Raw genomic sequence first — 20,226 nt, 5'->3', positions numbered from 1 at the left:
TTACTAACCTGAAGCTACAACGGTCAGTATAATCTGTCACTGATGCATATTTTGCTATCTGTATTATTTGCTTTTACTCCAAATATCTCCTGTAGGAGTCTACCTAGGTTACTTGTAGAGTAGATTCTGATTCTTTGTTGTTTAAAATTTGCCTCAAATATTCTGCAAACCAGCCATTTGATAGAACTATAGCTTTTCCTCTACCTGAATTTGGGGCTGTTAATTCTATAGTTCTTTATCTTCGTACAGTTACATCTGATGTAGTTTGGAATGTGACCATTGAATGACAAGGAAGTGACTAATTTGTTGACTTGACTAACGTAATCACCCGTATAAGTAAGAATTAGTCTTTTATAGATTAGCTGACCCAGTGAAAAAGTCTTTCGAGGAATCAAAAAGCCTCTAATGTCCAAGTACTTATCAATTACGTTTGCATCTACTTCTACATCTACATGGATGCTCTGCCAATCACAGTTAAGTGCCTGGCTGAGGGTTCATCGAACCACCTTCACAATAATTCTTCATTATTTCACTCTCGAACAGCGAGCGGAAAATAAAGAACACCTATATCTCTCCGTGCGACCTCGGAGTACCCTATGTTATTACAATGATCGTTTCTCCCTATGTACATCGACGTCAACAAAATATTTCGCATTCTGAGGAGAAAGTTGGTGATTGATATTTCGTGAGAAGATCCCGCCGCAACGAAAAACGTCTTTTTTCTAATGATGTCCACTCCAAATCCTGTATCACGTCTGTGATACTCTGACCCCTATTTCTGGATAGTAGGAAACGTGCTGCACTTTTTTGTATTTTCTCGATTTACTCCATTAACCCTATGTAGTAAGGATCCCACACGGTACAACAACACTAAATAAGAGGACGGGCAAGTGTAGTGTAGCCAGTGTCTCTAGAAAATCTGTTGCGTCTTCTAAGTGTCCTGCCAATAAGTCACAGTCTTTGGCTCGCCTTCCTCATAACATTTTCAATGTGTTCTTTCCACTTTAAGTTGTTTGTAATTATAATTCCTAGGTATTTAGTTAAAGTGGCGGCCTTGAGATTTGATTGATTTATAGTGTAACCTAAATTAAATGGATTCCTTTTAGCACTCATGTGGATGACCTCACACTTTTCATTATTTAGGGTCAATTTTCCAGTTTTCCCACCATATATATCTTTTCTAACTCGTTTTGCAATTTGTTTTCATCTTCTGATAACTTTACTACACGATAAGCGAAAGCACCATCTGCGAACAACCTAAGACTGTTGCTCAGATTGTCTCCTAAACCGTTTATATAGATGTGGAACAGCTGAGGACCTCTAACACTATTTCGGGAACGCCAGAAATCACTTCCATTTTATTCGATACCTTTCTGACAATAACTACGAACTGTGATCTCTCTGATAGGAAATCAAGAATACATTCGCATAACTGAGACGATATTCCATGAACACGCAATTTGATTGCAAGCCACTTTTGAGGTACAGTCGCAAAAGCTTTCTGGAAGTCTAGAAATACGGAATCAATTGGAAATTGCTTGACGATATTTCGTGTGAGTAAAGAAGCAGTTGTATTTTACAAGAACGATGTTTTCTAAGTCAGTGTTGACTGTGTGTCAATAGACCGTTCTCTTCGAGGTAATTCATAATGTTCTATCACAACTTATGTCCCAAACTCCTGCTGCGTTTCAACATTGATGATATGTACCTGTAATTTAGAGCTTATTCCTATTGCCTTTCTTGAATATTGGCGTGACCTGTGCAACTTTTCGATCTTTGGGTAATGATCTTTCGTCGAGCGACCAGTTTTATATGATTTTTAAGTACGGAGCTGTTGCATCAGCATACTCTGAAAGGAGCCTAATTAGTATACAGTCTGGACAGGAAGACTTGTTCTTATTAAGTGATTTAAGTTGCTTCACCACTCGAAGGATATTTACTTTTACGTTACTCATGTTGGCAGCTGTTCTCGATTCGAATTATGGAATACTTACCTCGTCTTCTTTGGTTAATTCGGAAGGCTGTGTTTAGAAACACTGCTTTAGCAGCACTGTCATCGATAGTATTTCCATTGCTATTGTGCAGAGAAAGTATTGGTTGTGTTTTGTTGCTAGCATACTTTACATGAATCTCTTTGGATCTTCTGCCATGTTTCGAGACAAAGTTTCACTATGAAGCTATTAGAAGAATCTGAAGCCGGCGCTAAACTTCGAGCTTCGGTAGAAGATCGCTATTCTTGAGAATTTTGTGTTCGTTTAAATTTTTCTTGAAAATAGGTTGTTACAGTGCGGAATAATGATTTGTTCTAGTCTACCAGAGGGAGCATCAGACCTGTTGATCACGTATGCTGAACAGGGACATGTCCTTAGCACCTCCCTGGCGGCTTTCCATGCGAAGGCCCCCCAGTTATCCCAGAGAGTCGATGTTTAAGTTTTGTGCCTAAGTCCTAGACTCGTAAGGCTAGACAGAGCTCGACCAAGCGAGTGAAGCGCAGTGGCTCAAGGTCATGTCTACTATGCTGGCGGAACTGGTTCAGACGCTATCCGTGCAATTTTTCTTTCAGTTTCCATCGTATAGATTATCATTAAATAGTACCAGAATAGCCCAGAATCTTAGTTCACTGCCCTGATTTGTATAATTTTTAAAAATGTTACGTGGTGGAGACGACCAACTGCTATTGGCACTGTGACGAACAAGAATCTCCATTAATTCCCGAAAAAAGACGGCGGAATGCAGCTGAAACTTTCCAATTAGGCATGAAAAACGCACATTAACAAACACGAGGTTGGTACTGGGCTGTGGCAGTGTCTACTACATTGGTCAGCCTCCTTACACCAAGCAGGGTGGTAAGGCGACTCAGTTCGACTGGTTGATCAAAACTTTGGAGCGAAAGCAGTCGTCTTTCTCCCACTGGCAGTGTGATATCACCGTGTCTCACTCTTTGATGTTCGTGCAGAAAAGGCAAAATTGTCACAATAAATTATTCTCTGGGGACGGTAGTGGTGGCACAGCATCCTCTGTCCTCAGATAGGCCAGGTGCCAGCTCTGATCCCAAAGGCACGAAGTAGACTAATGTCTTACTTTCGCGAAAACTGCCTGTCTCCTGGGGGACCTCTGTTCTTCTGATGAGGTTCACCGACTGCCTTCTGCCTACAAAGAGGACCCTAAGACGACACTGGAAGTCCACCTTCCCAGCGCGAAAGGTGCAAAGCTTTGCTCCTAGTAAATGTACCCAGTACACTCCAGATAAAATTAACCACAAAACAGTCACAGGAATGAAACAACATTACATAGCAATATGCGACATTAATCTGTGTCAGGAAATCTGGTACACATCAAGTTAGCAATTAAGTTTACAGGTTTTACTGGCAGATGGCCCTCCTGCAGGTTAAGTGTCATCTATGGCAGCTGGGAAACTAAAATTAAGATTGCTGCCGAATCATAACACAAAATATATTTCTTGAAAATGAGAAAAAGGAACAAGAAGATATGCTGCGAAAGTGTACGTTGGCATATCCACATCCCAGATATTTATTTAAATATTACCTAGCTTTTTCTAAAATGTCAAGAGAGTAAGAATTAAAGGCTCGTAGTGCACGTTTATTAATGAACTGTCCTCCAGATCCCAGATACAACCAGAATTCAACCATAGTTCAGTTAAATTCTAAAACTTCAGGATTGTAATTATTTTCGTGCGAGCATGATGATGTAGAAAATGACCTGTTTTTCGCACCGGGAGTGTTAATGCAGTGTGATGTGCATTGTTGCAGGTTACGGCAGCAACTCGCTGAGCAGCATGTCCAAGTCGTCCCTGGACCCGCACTCACATCTCAGGCAGCCCGGTAAGTTATGTCTGATAAGTAGATTAGTAATTAAACGAGTGTACACAACACTATTTAGTCAAATACGCCGCTGAGCCAAAACATTATGACCAAATGCTAAACAGCGTTTCGGTCCACCTTCGGAACGCAATACAGCAACGATTCTACGTGGCACAGATTTCTCATGGTCTTGAAAGCCTTCCGCAGGCTCCAGATGTCTACGTACAGGTGGCGCAGTACTCGTAAATTGCAGGCCGGTGTTTTGGGGAAGCGGTGCTGGCCCCTGGCAGCGTCCCAGATACGTCCATCGGATTCAAATCAGGAAAATTTGTTGGTTAAGCCATCAAAATTGAGAATGCGCTAGGTGACGATCAGTTTGGCTTTAGGAAAAGTAAAGGGACGAGAGAGGCAATTCTGACGTTACGGCTAATAATGGAAGCAAGGCTAAAGAAAAATCAAGACACTTTCATAGGATTTGTCGACCTGGAAAAAGCGTTCAACAATATAAAATGGTGCAAGCTGTTCGAGATTCTGAAAAAAGTAGGGGTAAGCTATAGGGAGAGACGGGTCATATACAATATGTACAACAACCAAGAGGGAATAATAAGAGTGGACGATCAAGAACGAAGTGCTCGTATTAAGAAGGGTGTAAGACAAGGCTGTAGCCTACTCTTCAATCTGTACTTCGAGGAAGCAATGATGGAATTAAAAGAAAGGTTTAGGAGTGGAATTAAAATACAAGGTGAAAGGATATCAATGATACGATTCGCTGATGACATTGCTATCCTGAGTGAAAGTGAAGAAGAATTAAATGATATGCTGAATGGAATGAACAGTCTAATGAGCACACAGTATGGTTTGAGAGTAAATCGGAGAAAGACGAAGGTAATGAGAAGTAGTAGAAATGAGAACAGCGAGAAACTTAACATCAGGATTGATGGTCAAGAAGTCAAAGAAGTTAAGGAATTCTGCTACCTAGGCAGTAAAATAACCAATGACGGACGGAGCAAGGAGGACATCAAAAGCAGACTCGCTATGGCAAAAAGGCATTTCTGGCCAATAGAAGTCTACTAATATCAAATACCGGCCTTAATTTGAGGAAGAAATTTCTGAGGGTGTACGTCTGGAGTACAGCATTGTATGGTAGTGAAACATGGACTGTGGGAAAACCGGAACAGAAGAGAATTGCAGCATTTGAGATGTGGTGCTATAGACGAATGTTGAAAATTAGGTGGACTGATAAGGTAAGGAATGAGGAGGTTCTACGCAGAATCGGAGAGGAAATGATTATGTGGAAAACACTGATAAGGAGACGGGACAGGATGATAGGACATCTGCTAAGACATGAGGGAATGACTTCCATAGTACTAGAGGGAGCTGTAGAGGGCAAAAACTGAAGAGGAAGACAGAGATTGGAATACGTCAAGCAAATAATTGAAGACGTATGTTGCAAGTGCTACTGTGAGATGAAGAGGTTAGCACAGGAAAGGAATTCGTGGCGGGCCGCATCAAACCAGTCAGTAGACTGATGACCGAAAAAAAAAAAAAAAAAAACCATCAACGAGAGTTCCTTATCGCGTACCTCCAAACCACTAGCCTTATCGTACCGACAGTTTCCCTCCTTGCAGTTGCCATCGCCGTCGGGGAAATCACCAAGCAGAGATTCAGGTGGCCCGCAATAATGTACACGTAGTCAGCAGCTCTCATATGCCTTTGTTAACTAATACTGGTCCCAAGACCGCCCAGGTGAATCTTCCCTATCGCATGATACTACCCCTATCAGCCTATGTCCTAGCAGCAATGCGTATTCGAGCAGCCATTTGCGGGATAAATGCATATCCGGACACAAGCATAGATCTGGTGTAACAAGAAATGTGATTCAGGCTACTCATTTACACTGAAACACAGTCCATTCTCGATGATAACGTGTCTTCTATAATCGTAAGCGACGACGTCTTTGTGTCAACATACACTAAATGATCAAAAGTATTCGGACACCTGCCTGAAAATGACTTACAAGTTCGGGGCGCCATCCATTGGTAACGCTGGAATTCAACGTGGTTTTGGCTCATGACAGCCTTGATGACAGCTTCCACTCTCGCAGGTATACGGTCAGTTCGGTGCTGGAAGGTTTCTTGGGGAATATCAGCCAATTCTTCACGGAGTGCTGCACTGAGGACAGGTATCGACGTCGGTGGTGATGCCTGACACGACGTCAGCGTTCCAAAAATTCCCAAAGTGTTCTATAGGATTCAGGCCAGGACTCTGTCCAGGCCAGTCCATTATAGGGATGTTATTGTAGTGTAACCACTCCGTCACCGGCCGTGCATTATGAACAGGTGCTTTATCGTGTTGAAAGATGCAATCGCCATCCTCAAATTCCTCTTCAACAGTGGGAAGCAGGAAGGTGCTTAAAATATCTATGTAGGCCTGCGCTGTGATAGTGCCACGCAAAACAACATCGGGCGAAAACCCCCTTCATGATAAACGCGACTACACCGTAACACCACCGCCTCAGAATTTGTCACTACACACGCTGGCAGATGACGTTCACCGGGCATTCGCCATACCCACATCCTGCCATCGGATCGCCACATTGTGTACCGTGATTCGTCACTCCACACAACGTTTTTCCACTTTTCAATCGTCCAATGTTTACGCTCCTTACCCCAAGCGAGGCATCGTTTGGCATTTATCGGCGAGATGTGTGGCTTATGAGCAGCTGCTCGATCATGAAATCCAAGTTTTCTCACCTCCTGCCTAACTGTCATAGTACTTGCACAGGAACCTTATGCAGTTTGGAATTCCTGTGTGATGGTCTGGATAGATGTCTGCCTATTACACATTACGACCCTCTTCAACCGTCGGCGGTCTCCGTCAGTCAACAGACGAAGTCGGCCTGTACGCTTTTGTGCTGTACGTGCCCCTTCCCGTTTCCACTTCACTATTCTAGGGATGTTTAGGGGTGTGGAAATATCGCGTACAGACATATGACACAAGTGACACGCAGACACCTGGTTCGAAGTCCGTGAGTTCCGCGGGGCGCCCCATTCTGCTCTCTCACGATGTCTATTGACGTCGCTGATATGGAGTACCCGGCTGTAGGTGGCAGCACAATGCACCTAATTTGATATACGAATGTTTTTTGGGGGTGTCCGGATACTTTTATCACATAGTGTACGAGATCGTGGACGTTCTCTGCATATCCAACAACGTGCGTTGAACGGTGTGCTGCCTGCGCCAGCATTTACTTCGTCGTCAAATCTGCCAAAATCATCACCTACCCTGCTTTACAGAGGTGACAAATCTTCGTCTTTTATGTACTGAGATGATACGTTGACTTCCAGCTCTTTGTTGCCTATTCGTGGTTTTACCATCATTAACCACTTTCCGTAATAAATGCTCAGACAACAGCGCGCGAACAGCTGGCAAACTTAGGCGTTTCGGGGTGCTCCTTCCTAGGCGCAGGGACAATAAGATGTCAAAGTCGCTTATGGCCGAGTACATACCCATTCGCGGGCCGCATTGCTACTATAACGATTCCTCGTTCGTCCCCGCTCAGCTTATATACGAGGGTTATACAATAAGACAGAAAAGAAGCATATGTGGTAAATAGAACGCCTAATTCGTGAAACTGAAACTTTTTTAAGCGTTAGTTGCCAACCTTGGGAAGAGTTTTACTTACCTGTTAAATTAATGTTTACGCAAATTTAACGCCTTAAGTCTTACTTAGGATGGCGTGTCAGCTAAAGAAAGTACATTTGAAGAACAGCGTTCTGTGACCTGACTTTTACTTTCGGAAAGTGTATAATCGTCACAAATATTCTCTTATGTCAACAAATAATACAGCAGTACTTGCATGAACCGTGCGAGTGGCCACAAAAGAATAACCGACGAGCACCTCACCGGGCATCTAGTAAGGGTATCGACCTCGGCCCTGCAAACTCGTATTGATTAACTTATCCAAGAAGGCCGACGACTCACAGTTGGAGAAGTTGCTGAAAACTACCGTGGAAATGCTAGTGCTTGCACGACTTCATAGATGAGTGCAAAATGTCTCTGGTTATCCTATGATCCGATACCACTGAAATGCGTTTTGCACGACACATAAACTAGTGATGGAGGTCTTAGGTATTACAACTGTCTACCATAGAGTACTTGGTGCACACATTTGCCAGTAAGCAGATATGCAGGACGGCCTGTTTCGCTTGATTCTTTGTTTAGGAATCTAGAACGGCACCCACGAAATAAAAAGACTACACTTTTCTCTACATGTCGTAATTTTCCTTAGCTTATTTTCATGATCTCTACGTCAGACAACTTTGCGAATACTGACTCTCTTAATTTACCCGAAAGCATTATGTGAAAACAATATCACATTGTCTCCAAATATATCCATTTAACTTGCCTGAGCATCACTGTTATATTTTTGTACGATCTGGGTCGATGTGTTAAATCCTAACAGTATGTCTCTGATGTTATTTCTCTGACCTCCTTCGACATCTTCTCTCAGCTTAACATAACAAAGATCGCAAACATTGCAACACTAGTATGTTGCAAGGGATCTTCTTAACAGACGAACGTTACCATCAACCCAACAAATCTAAGACATCCATTCACCTACGCTACCAATGATTTCACATGTTCATGCCAACTGGTACTATTACTCCTAGGTATTTATACACTGTGGTAGACTTTATAACTTTACCAGTAACATTGTAATCGATAAAATCGAGTTATTTTTCTTGCTTACGTACATTTTCTTTTAATTACCCATATTAAAATACGGTTACCATTCGGCTTATGAAATGGAAATATTCTTTAAGTAGCTCCAAACTTTCTTACACTGATTTTTCTGCAGATAAGAGCATCGTCAGAGAAGAACCTGAGATGGCTGATGATTTAATCTAGTAAATCATTTAGGTATATTGAGAACATCAGCAGTCCTGTTGTATTTTCTTGGGCACAGTGTAGCTTTTGTTTCTGCTGAAGATTTGCTGTCTACTGTAACACATTGCGTTCCGTCAACGAAAAATTCTCTGAGCCAAAAAGTTTGAGAAGATACTTCTTATGTATTCCAAATGGTTCAAATGGCTCTAAGCACTACGGGACTTAACATCTGAGGTCATGAGTCCCCTAGACGTAGAACTAATAAAACCCAAGTAACCTAAGAACATCACACACATCCATACCCGAGGCAGGATTCGAACCTGCAACCGTAGCAGCCGCGTGCTTCCGGACTAAAGCGCCTATAACCTCTCGGCCACAGCGGCCGGCTCTTATGTATTCCAAATACGATGTACACGCTACTCAAAAAGAAGGAACAGAGTTCAAACATTCATTGCTTCCAAACTACAGTAGAAAAGAACACAATTCCAACGGTCCTGGAAGCAGAAAAGTTCAAATTTTTATGCATTAAATGTGAGCACCATGTTAGACGACAAATATCAAGAAGGTGGCTCGTTTCCTGTCACACACATATCGAATTCACAGCTTCAACAATGTGATGTCGCAGAGTTTCAAGAGCGTCAGGCGGAGAGGGAACAAAGACGCGATCTTTTACGTAACCCCACAGATAAAAGCCACAAGGTGTGAGGTCTGGGACCTGGGACGCCACCGGCGATGAAGTTCATCTTCTGTTCCTCCTCTTCCAGTCCAATGTCCTCGAATGGTGCCATTCAGGTAACGTCGGACGTGCTTAGAGAAATTAAGTTCATATGGTGTGGGTTCCTCAGTTGACGTCGTCTTCTTACTTTCGTCTTGCACTTGATACAACATCAGTGCATGAGGTACTGTAGGCAACATGCTAACATCTGCCAAAAGTTCTGTTGCTCTGCACTAATGGGAAGAGAGGAATTCAGGACAAGCTACCTGTTTGCGAACCAGCTGTGCTGAACGCGTGGGGCAGGGAAGCCGGCTGTGTTTCGCCAGACCACTCTCTGGGGCACTGTGGCGAGGGGAGTGTCACTCTGCCTATAGTCTGCAGACTCGAAAGTGGACTTTTTTTCTTTAGAAACTGGGAGTCAACCGGTGTTCAGCCAGCCAAAGGGAAGCCAGGAAACTTTGCTTGGTAAAAATAATGATGCTTAAGAATGTAGTGGCAGAATATTTCAGGATAGATCACATTATTTCCAGTCATGTGAAAGCATAGAGAGCTTAAAGTCACATGTTTGGATTTTGACTAGCATTCTTGCGGGGTAGGAACTTGACGCCTGCGTGAGAAGTTAGAGGGGTGAATTTGACGCGCAACTGCTTCAGGTGGGAGAGCTTTCGACTGAATCCTCTGTGGTGACTATGCTGGTGCGAGTTAAATATTATTGCCAGTTCTTTTGACTGGGAGCTGGCTCTTTTGTCTACCTTGCGACTGGTTGTGGCGGTGGAAAGGATGAAATGCTATGAAATCGGGTGACGAGCCATGAAGAGTGACTTAAGTGGATTCCATAGTAAGAACTCGTAGAGCACAGTCCTGTTTGTAGGGAGCAGTCGCTCATCTCCGAAGTCGGGAAGTTTTTAATGCACAGTAACTTTCCATGATCTGAGATAGAAGTCTTCCACCCGGCACTGGACTTCGACCATCAGAGACGATGACTTGCGGAGGCATACTTGAGTAGCAGTTTATCTACATACGTTACTCGCAAAGGAATCGAAGGCTCGTCATGCAACCGCATTCCATCGTCTGCAGGTGCCAGCATAGCAGGTCTGCTATGGTGAAACGGAGTGCAATGCGAAGTACTGAGGCAGCAACGAGCAGCAGAACATTTAGATTTCAGGTTAAGCAGTGTCGGGGTTATATTAAAAATAATATGTATTTGTGTGGATCACAGATCTTAGGCTTGTAGTTAATGATCTTTTGGACTTTTCCACTTGAATTGTTTGAGTCGAGAAATCACTCATTTCAGTAGTAAAAGTAGAGTCATTACGTGTCGTTGAGTCATGAGGGATAATTGAATTCCTTTTGTTAACCACAATCACTATGATCTCCCCTCCACAGCTTTCAGAAAAATATAGGCCATGTGTTTATTTGTTGTTAACGTTGTGTCGTTTCTTGCATTAGAAAACTGAATGTATTTTTTTCCTTTCAAGCGTGTTTGTTGCTCGTAGCGATCTTGTTTTCTTATAAACAAATTATAGGTCATGTGTTTATTTGTTGCTAACGTTGTGTCATTTCTTGCGTTAGAAAATTCAATGTATTTTTTCCTTTCAAGCGTGTTTGTTACTCGTAGCAACTTGTTTTCTTGTCTTTTTATAAACAAATTAATATTGTTGGATGACTGGTTATCATTTAGTAGTAGATTGGTTTTTGTTTTGCATGTTGATATTCCGGTTGGTATGAGTTTATTTATCGATAGTATTTTTTCTATTCCTTGGAGTTTGCATATTGCCATTTTTCATTTTGAGACAGTGAGTGGAGCTGTGGACGCTGGAAAATGGAGTGCCAAGTGGAGAAAGCGCAACATTTCCTTGATATTCTTCTTTTTGAGTTCAGTAGAGAGATGACAGCAGCGGATGCAGCCAGAAACATCTGTGCCGTGTATGGGGACAATGTTAAGGGATAGAGAGCACGGCAGGAAAATGGTTTTATAGTTTTAAGAAGGATCGTTTTGACGTTAGAGACTCTGCAAGTTCAGGAAGAACTTCGTGGTTTGACAAAGATCGTTTGAATGCATTAATCCCCAATGATCCATGGCATTGTACTCGAGAACAGGAAAATGTGACGAACTGTGATCTTTCCACCATCCTCCGACATTTGCAAACAATGTGAAAAGCTCAAAAAATGGGTGTAATTGGGTGTATTTGTACAACATGCTCTAATTCAAAATCACAAAAATCAGCTGGTGGTCGTGTGTGCATCTGTTCTTGCTTGTCATCAATTGGTTCGTGAACAACACCGACCATCCTATCACGTATCGTTACTAGTGACGACGAATGGCATCTTCACGGTAACGTAAGGGAAAGAAAGGCATGCTTGTGCCCAAAGAAAGACTTGCGTGTAAACTCCTGGAAATTGAAATAAGAGCACCGTGAATTCATTGTCCCAGGAAGGGGAAACTTTATTGACACATTCCTGGGGTCAGATACATCACATGATCACACTGACAGAACCACAGGCACATAGACACAGGCAACAGAGCATGCACAATGTCGGCACTAGTACAGTGTATATCCACCTTTCGCAGCAATGCAGGCTGCTATTCTCCCATGGAGACGATCTTAGAGATGCTGGATGTAGTCCTGTGGAACGGCTTGCCATGCCATTTCCACCTGGCGCCTCAGTTGGACCAGCGTTCGTGCTGGACGTGCAGACCGCGTGAGACGACGCTTCATCCAGTCCCAAACATGCTCAATGGGGGACAGATCCGGAGATCTTGCTGGCCAGGGTAGTTGACTTACACCTTCTAGAGCACGTTGGGTGGCACGGGATACATGCGGACGTGCATTGTCCTGTTGGAACAGCAAGTTCCCTTGCCGGTCTAGGAATGGTAGAACGATGGGTTCGATGACGGTTTGGATGTACCGTGCACTATTCAGTGTCCCCTCGACGATCACCAGTGGTGTACGGCCAGTGTAGGAGATCGCTCCCCACACCATGATGCCGGGTGTTGGCCCTGTGTGCCTCGGTCGTATGCAGTCCTGATTGTGGCGCTCACCTGCACGGCGCCAAACACGCATACGACCGTCATTGGCACCAAGGCAGAAGCGGCTCTCATCGCTGAAGACGACACGTCTCCATTCGTCCCTCCATTCACGCATTTCGCGACACCACTGGAGGCGGGCTGCACGATGTTGGGGCGTGAGCGGAAGACGGCCTAACGGTGTGCGGGACCGTAGCCCAGCTTCATGGAGACGGTTGCGAATGATCCTCGCCGATACCCCAGGAGCAACAGTGTCCCTAATTGGCTGGGAAGTGGCGGTGCGATCCCCTACGGCACTGCGTAGGATCCTACGGTCTTGGCGTGCATCCGTGCGTCGCTGCGGTCCGGTCCCAGGTCGACGGGCACGTGCACCTTCCGCCGACCACTGGCGACAACATCGATGTACTGTGGAGACCTCACGCCCCACGTGTTGAGCAATTCGGCGGTACGTCCACCCGGCCTCCCGCATGCCCACTATACGCCCTCGCTCAAAGTCCGTCAACTGCACATACGGTTCACGTCCACGCTGTCGCGGCATGCTACCAGTGTTAAAGACTGCGATGGAGCTCCGTATGCCACGGCAAACTGGCTGACACTGACGGCGGTGGTGCACAAATGCTGCGCAGCTAGCGCCATTCGACGGCCAACACCGCGGTTCCTGGTGTGTCCGCTGTGCCGTGCGTGTGATCATTGCTTGTACAGCCCTCTCGCAGTGTCCGGAGCAAGTATGGTGGGTCTGACACACCGATGTCAATGTGTTCTTTTTTCCATTTCCAGGAGTGTATTTGCAGAGAATAATGATTTGCATCTGGTGGGACAGCGACGGCGTGGTGTACTACAGAATACTCCCCCGAGGTGGAACCATCACCGCTGAAATTTATCGTCAACAACTGAGGCGTCTTCCAGACGAATTCCAACATCAACGACCAGGAAGACTACGTGAAGTGTGCTACTTCACGGTAACTCCCGCCCACATTCTGCAAGACTGACAAAAAAGCTCTATGCAGGCGTTGGGGTTGGGAAGTCATTCCGCACCCACCTTATCAGATTTTCTTCTATTCCGCTCTCTATCGAACAATCTCTAAGGAAGTTCCTTTCGGATAACAATGCGCTTTGAACATGGCTCACCGAGTTCTTCACCTCAAAACCACGCGATTTCTACAGTCGCCGAACTGAAAAGTTACCTCAGCGTTGATAAAGTGTCGTAAATAGTGAAGTTATTGATGATTAAAGTCTCTGTTATGTAAATCTGTCGTGTTTGGTTCAAATGGCTCTGAGCACTATGGGACTTAACATGTGAGGTCATCAGTCCCCTAGAACGTAGAACTACTTAAACCTAACTAACCTGAGGACATCACACACATCCATGCCCGAGGCAGGATTCGAACCTGCGACCGTAGTGGTCGCGCGGATCCAGACTGAAGCGCCTAGAACCGCTCGGCCACACCAATCTGTCGTGTTTATTAAATTTATTGAGTAATGCTTCGAACTTGTGCACCAAATCAATAGGTAAGGTGTCCACCTTAATTGTTGCGACAATCGCCATAATTATTCAGAGTATGCCAAGCAGGGATTTAGTAGCGTTTCCTCGCGCGTGCTAGTGCTGTAACGACTACGTTTTTGGGCGCTCCCTGCAACGCTAGGTCTAGAGTGTCAGGTAACGACACCAACTTTGCTTCGTCAGCCCATTGGGGTATGAGCAATATGCTCTTCAGTGTATTGCATAATGGGGGAAAAGTTTTGTCTTATTCGGAATGAAAAGTTGGGATAGTTTGTAAGTTCGACTATTGATTTGATATTGAACTATGACTGTGTATTGACTGAATCGATACGTGAGGGAGCAACTTGCTGACGCCCGACCGTGGGGTGAGGCTGGGCCAGTGGCCGGTGGCAGGGAGACTGCAGATGGTCTCCCCAGTGCCACGGCGTGCGCGGCGGGGCGCTCGCTGTATTGCTCCTAATTGGAGGAGGGGCGTCTATTTAGCTCCGGCGGGCGGTCATTATAGAAAATTACTTAACAGCACGATTACGTTGCAATTTTCGCAGCATAAAGAAAGTTTGTCCGAAAGAGCGGATTTCTGGTACCTCCGGCTTCCGTACAGTGACTCAGCGTGCGCTCTGGGCCCTGCTATGCCGTCAGAGGGGGGAGTGTCAGGGCTCTGGTAAGAACTCAAGTGAAATCTTGCAGCTCCGGTGCAGGTTATTTCTCGGAGAAAAAAGTCTTTCAACTTCTAGTCCCCAGCATTTATGCTGAGTCCGCAACAAAATCAAAGATATTAATGTGTTATAGCTTGTAAATGAATACAGTTAGTCAAAGCCCCTGGCTTTCTTGCAGAAAGAAAATTTAAAATTCATTATCGCAGCTTATATTGTATTCTTAGAGGTTTTAATGGATCTAAGGCGAACGGAATTTTTAGATCGCTGCAATTACACTACAAGCACGCACAAGATACTTGTTCGCCTACGTTTCTTCTCTTTCGCTCAGTTGCTCATACGGGCTTATAAACAAGTATTTCTGTTCAGTATTGATATTTCTCACAGTTTGAAGCGCTTCTAAAATTATGCAATCATCCCCCCACACTCACTCTGGTCGTGATAGACGAGCACAAGATTACAGTTTACCACTTTACATAAATTCTTTAATATTCACTTTCAGCAACATAACCTCACGTTATGAAAAGCAGTTACAAAAGCTTAGCAACAACGTTTGTGCTAAAAGCTTTCCTTAACAGACCATGCTGCACACATATTGCATTTCTTCCTGCTGCTAAAAGTAAACTACTAAGAGAGTAGCACAAAAAAGGCGCTATCGACTCAAAGGTACTTCAACACTCTTAAAAACCACTTCAGGCATATATCCCTACTGGCGACAGTCCCTTGTTATGTTCCAGCTTTCACATGTTTCAGTAACTGTTACCTGCCTCTCTTAGTAAGAGTCGTAACTCAATAAAAACATACAAGCCCCATTTAGTGAGGCCCTGATTCATAGTCATTTTGCTTAAAAATAAGTTCTTTGTAAGAGAAAGTGAAATTAGCAGTCACAATTATAACAAGTATTTTTGTCTTTTTCCTTACGGGCTGTACTTGAACGAAATCAGAACACGAATCAAGAACTTTCTTATATATTACGAAAGGGTTAGATAGAGAACTGTTTCATAAAAGTAGAATGAAGGATTGATGCCATTCTGATGACGTTGATGCCATGAGACACAGTGTCAACTTAGCCACATTATGCTAGGAAAGGTAATCGGTTGCGGCCTGTTTTATGAGACTGTCCCGTACATAACCTGAAGTTCGAATATAACAAACTTGAGACTAAGAAGCTTATGTCCACGAATCAGGATGGTTTTAGAAAACATCGCTCGTACGAAATTCTCCTTGCCCTTTTCTCACATGATATACTCATAACTACGGGTGAAGGCCACAGGTAGAGTCCATATTTCTAGATTTCCGGAAAGCATTTGACTCGTCCGCCATTGTAGGCTGTTAACGAAGGTTCAAAAAATGGCTCTGAGCACTATGGGACTTAACAGCTGTGGTCATCAGTCCCCTAGAACTTAGAACTACTTAAACCTAACTAACCTAAAGACATCACACACATCCATGCCCGAGGCAGGGTTCGAACCTGCGACCGTAGCAGTCGCGCGGTTCCGGACTGCGCGCCTAGAACCGCGAGACCACCGCGTTAACGAAGGTACGAGCATATGGAATAAGTTCACAGATATGTGAGTTGCTTGAAGACTTCTTAAGTAACAGAACCCAGTTTGTTGTCTTCGAGGGCTAGTGTTCATCAGAGATAAGGGTATCATCAGGATTGCCCCAGGGAAGTGCGATAGTATCGCTGTTGTTCTCTGTATACATAAATGATTTTGCCGACAGGGTGGACCGCAAGCTGCGGATGTTGGCTGACGATGCCGTGGTGTACGGTAAGGTGTCGAAGTTGAGTGACTGTAGGAAGAGACAGGATGACTTAGACAAAATTTCCCGTTCTAGCTATAAATGTAAAGAAATGTTACTCAACGCGGATGAGTAGGAAGGACAAACCTGTAGTGTTCGGATACAGTGTTACTAGTGGCCTGCTCGACACAATCAAGTCGTTTAAATATCTTGGGTTAACGCTGCAGAGCGATATGAGCTGGAACGAGCATGTGAAAACTGTGTTAGGGAAGGAAAATGGTCGACATCGGTTTATTGGGAGAATTTTAGGAAAGAGTGGTTCACTTGTAAAGGAGACCGCATTTAGGGCTCTGCTGCGAACTATTCTTCAGTACTGCTCGAGCGTTTGGGATCTGTACCAGGTCGGATTGAAGAAAGACATCGAAGCAATTTAGAGGCGGGCTGCTAGATTTTTTACCGGTAGGTTCGAACAACACGTGTTACAGCGTTGCCACGGAAACTCAAATGGGAATCCCTGGAGGGAAGGCGACGTTATTTTCGAAAAATCATTATTGAGAAAATTTTGAGAACCGGAATTTGAAGCTGATTTTCACGATTCTGCTGCCGCCAACATACATTGCGCGTAAGGATCACGAAGATAAGATACGAAAAATTAGGGCTCATATGGGGGCGTACAGACAGTCTTTTCTCCCTCACTCTATTTGCAAGTGGAACAGGAGGGGAATGACAAGTAATGGTACAGGGTACCCTCGGCCACGCACCATACGGTGGCTTGCAGAGTATCTATGTAGATGTGGAAGTGATTTGGGTAAATTACTTAAAACTTAAATCAGGATGACCCGTTGGGAGTTTGAACATTTAATACGAGTCCATGATCAATTTGCTACGTCATTCTGTTTAAAGGTACAGCGACAGAGAAATCGACCTTCCTATTATGTTTCCTGTCTTTATGGTCGGTTATCCTACTTCAGAAGCATAATTTGTTCGTTATTTTCGGTTCATCGTTGTGGGAGATTTCGAGCAGTATTCTCGAGAACGAGATCGTAAAGAACGTAGTTAGCTGCTACGTAATCAGCATATAATTTACCTATCCTTGAATTGGAAACCTTCGCCTGCAACATTTCTAACAGTCTCTTGAGCTGAAGTGGCAGATTTTATAAATTTATCCTATTCCTGAAATCCACTGTAAATTCTTTCTTATTCTGAGTTTCTGCTACGGCTCTAGCAATATCATCGTCGACGAGACGTTACAGTCTAATAATCATTTATTTATCGTAACAGATCAAACAGGATCAGCAGCGCTATTAAATGGTTCGCTAACGATGGAGATGTGTACAGGAAAGTATCGTCGTTGGACGACCGTAAGGAATTGCGAAAGATTCGGACAACATTTCGAGTTGGTGTTATGAATGGCAGCTATCCTTAAATGACATATGACAATGCATGGAAGAAAGAGAACTACATAGCATCCGTTCACAAGATTAATGATGAACATCTTGAGCACGTCACATCACATAATACTCGAGTTATTTTACATAAGTCTCTCTTTTACCGACGGAACTACCTTAATACCAAAAATTGGATATCAGGCCGTAACAACATCATCCGGAAAATTGTTGATAGTAATTGGGGGGCTCAGACCCAGGTGGTCCGTACGTCCGCTATGTCACTCTGTTTCTTGGCTGATAAACATCCGTGCCCAATTTGTAAATATGTAGAATCCTATGTATATGCTTCCTACAAGAGTTAATAAAATACTTAGATGCGATATGGAATGGGACGATAATATAAAGTCAGTATTAGAGAAGGTGGACGTAAGACTTACTGGAATAATTGTGTCCCACGACCGTGATGTAATCCAGGACAGAAAGAAGGTCAGCGTCGGTCGTAATAATCATCTGTATTTTATTCCAGGTCTAGATCTCAGCTAACAGCGCAGCTATCATCCCTGCCTTATAGGCAGTCATGTATACATGTATAGACTCAGCATAATCAAACAACTGATGCTCGTGCACGCCGAAGTTACGGTGTAATATGTGTTGCTATGACAGTGCTGAGTCTACATGACTACATATAACGCACTTACGATAGCTGCGCTACTAGTTGAAATCTCGCTGAGATTTGTAACGAAATACAGATGATATTACGACCGATTCTAATCTTCTTTCTGTCCCGTACTTGTATGTCTTGAAAGGCTTCTGGAAAAGTGCGGTTCATGCTAAAGAACGTTACCTGCAAGACGCTAGTGCGAGCAATACTAGAGAGTTGTTCCGGTGTTTGGAGTCCGTAACAAGTAGGCATGACGAAAGACACCGAACGAAATTTAGAGACTTGCTGTTAGAACTGTGGCAAGTCGGTACAACCTATAACAAAGTGTAACGGAATTGTTCGGGGAACTTAAATGGTAATCCTTCGAAGAACGATGACGTAGTTCTCGTAAAATAGTGTATCTGAAGCTGACTGTACGAGCACTACGCTACAGCCTATGCATATCTCGAGTAGGGATCATGAGAATGAGATAAACGAAATTAGGGCGGGTACAGAGGCATATAGAGAGTGTTTCTTCCCTCGCTTAAAACTCGGATGGAATACGAAAGAAGATGTACCCTCCGCCATGCACTGTGCAGTGGATTGCGGAATATTTATGTGGTTGTAGATTTATAACATTGCTGCCCGAGGGAAAATTGTCTGAGTACGTAACGATCGGACTACAAAATATTCGGGAAATCATGTAAGTTACACGGTAAGTGAGCGCCGACACACAGGGATTTAGCCTCCTCCCGTTGATGGATGTGAATTTTGGATGCTTATCCAGACACGGAGGAGGGCTTGTCTCATGACTTGATAGAAGAAGAAGAAGCAGAAGTCGACAGGGAAGAGATAGGGAATCCAGTATTACAATTTGGGAGAGGTTCGGCCGACTTAAGATCAAATAAAGAGAGAAGCGGTAGAGGAAATTTCATCGGAATTTCTAAAACATTGGAGGAAGTGGCAACAAAACTATTTTTCACGTTTGTCTGTATAATGTATGAGACTGGCGATATACCATCGGACTTTCTGAAAAAGTCCACACAATCATCCACACAATTTCTAAGACAGCAAGAGCCGACAAATGGAAGAAATGTCGGACACTGAGCTTAACGGCCCATATATCTAAGTCGCTGACAAGATTGATGTACAGAAGAACGGAAAAGAAAACTGAGGATCAGTTAGATGACGATGAATTTGGCTTTAAGAAAGACAAAGGAACCAGGTAGGCGGTTGTGATGTTGCGCTTGATAATGGAAGCGGGGCTACAGAAGAATCACGACACGCTGACAGCATTCGTCAACCTAGAAACAGCGTTCGACAATGTAAAATGGTGCAAGATGTTCGAAATCACGAGAAAAACTGGAGTACGTTATAGAGAACACTGGGTAATATAGAATATGTACAATGACCGAGAGGGAACAATAAGACTGGAAGACCAAGAACGAAGTACTCGGTGTAAAAGGCTGTAAGACAGGGATGTCGTCTTTCGCCCCCACTGTTCAGTCTAAACATCGAAAAAGCAATGCCGGAAATAAAAGAAAGGTTCAGAAGTAGGAATAACATTCAAAGCGCAAGGATATCAACGATAAGATTCGTTGATGACATTGCTATCTCAGTGATAGTGAAGAAGAAGTACATCGTCTGTTGAATGGAATGAACAGTCTAATGAGTACAGAACGTAAATTGATGGTAAATCGCAGAAGGACGCAAGTAATGAGAAGTAGCAGAAATGAGAACAGTGAGAAACTTAACATCAGGATTGGTGATCAAGAAGCAGGTGAAGTTACGGAATTCTGCTACCTAGGCAGCAAAATAATCCATGCTGGACGGAGCAAGGAAGACAT

General features: G+C 43.8%; 1 protein-coding gene across 1 annotated transcript in view; it reads left to right on the top strand.

Annotated features, from left to right (window-relative positions):
• Positions 1-20,226, top strand: part of LOC124546270 (transcriptional regulator ERG homolog) — a 290,203-nt gene that overhangs the window by 108,835 nt on the left and 161,142 nt on the right. Inside the window, exon 3 of the mRNA XM_047125024.1 lies at positions 3,771-3,842. Coding sequence (XP_046980980.1) covers positions 3,771-3,842 — 72 coding nt within the window. The remainder of the gene's footprint in view (positions 1-3,770; positions 3,843-20,226) is intronic.

The sequence above is a fragment of the Schistocerca americana genome, chromosome 1, assembly GCF_021461395.2.
Source record: "Schistocerca americana isolate TAMUIC-IGC-003095 chromosome 1, iqSchAmer2.1, whole genome shotgun sequence".
NCBI classification, from domain to species: Eukaryota; Metazoa; Arthropoda; class Insecta; order Orthoptera; family Acrididae; genus Schistocerca; species Schistocerca americana.
The sequence above is the reverse complement of the archived record's forward strand: the minus strand, read 5'-3'. Positions and strand labels throughout refer to the sequence as shown.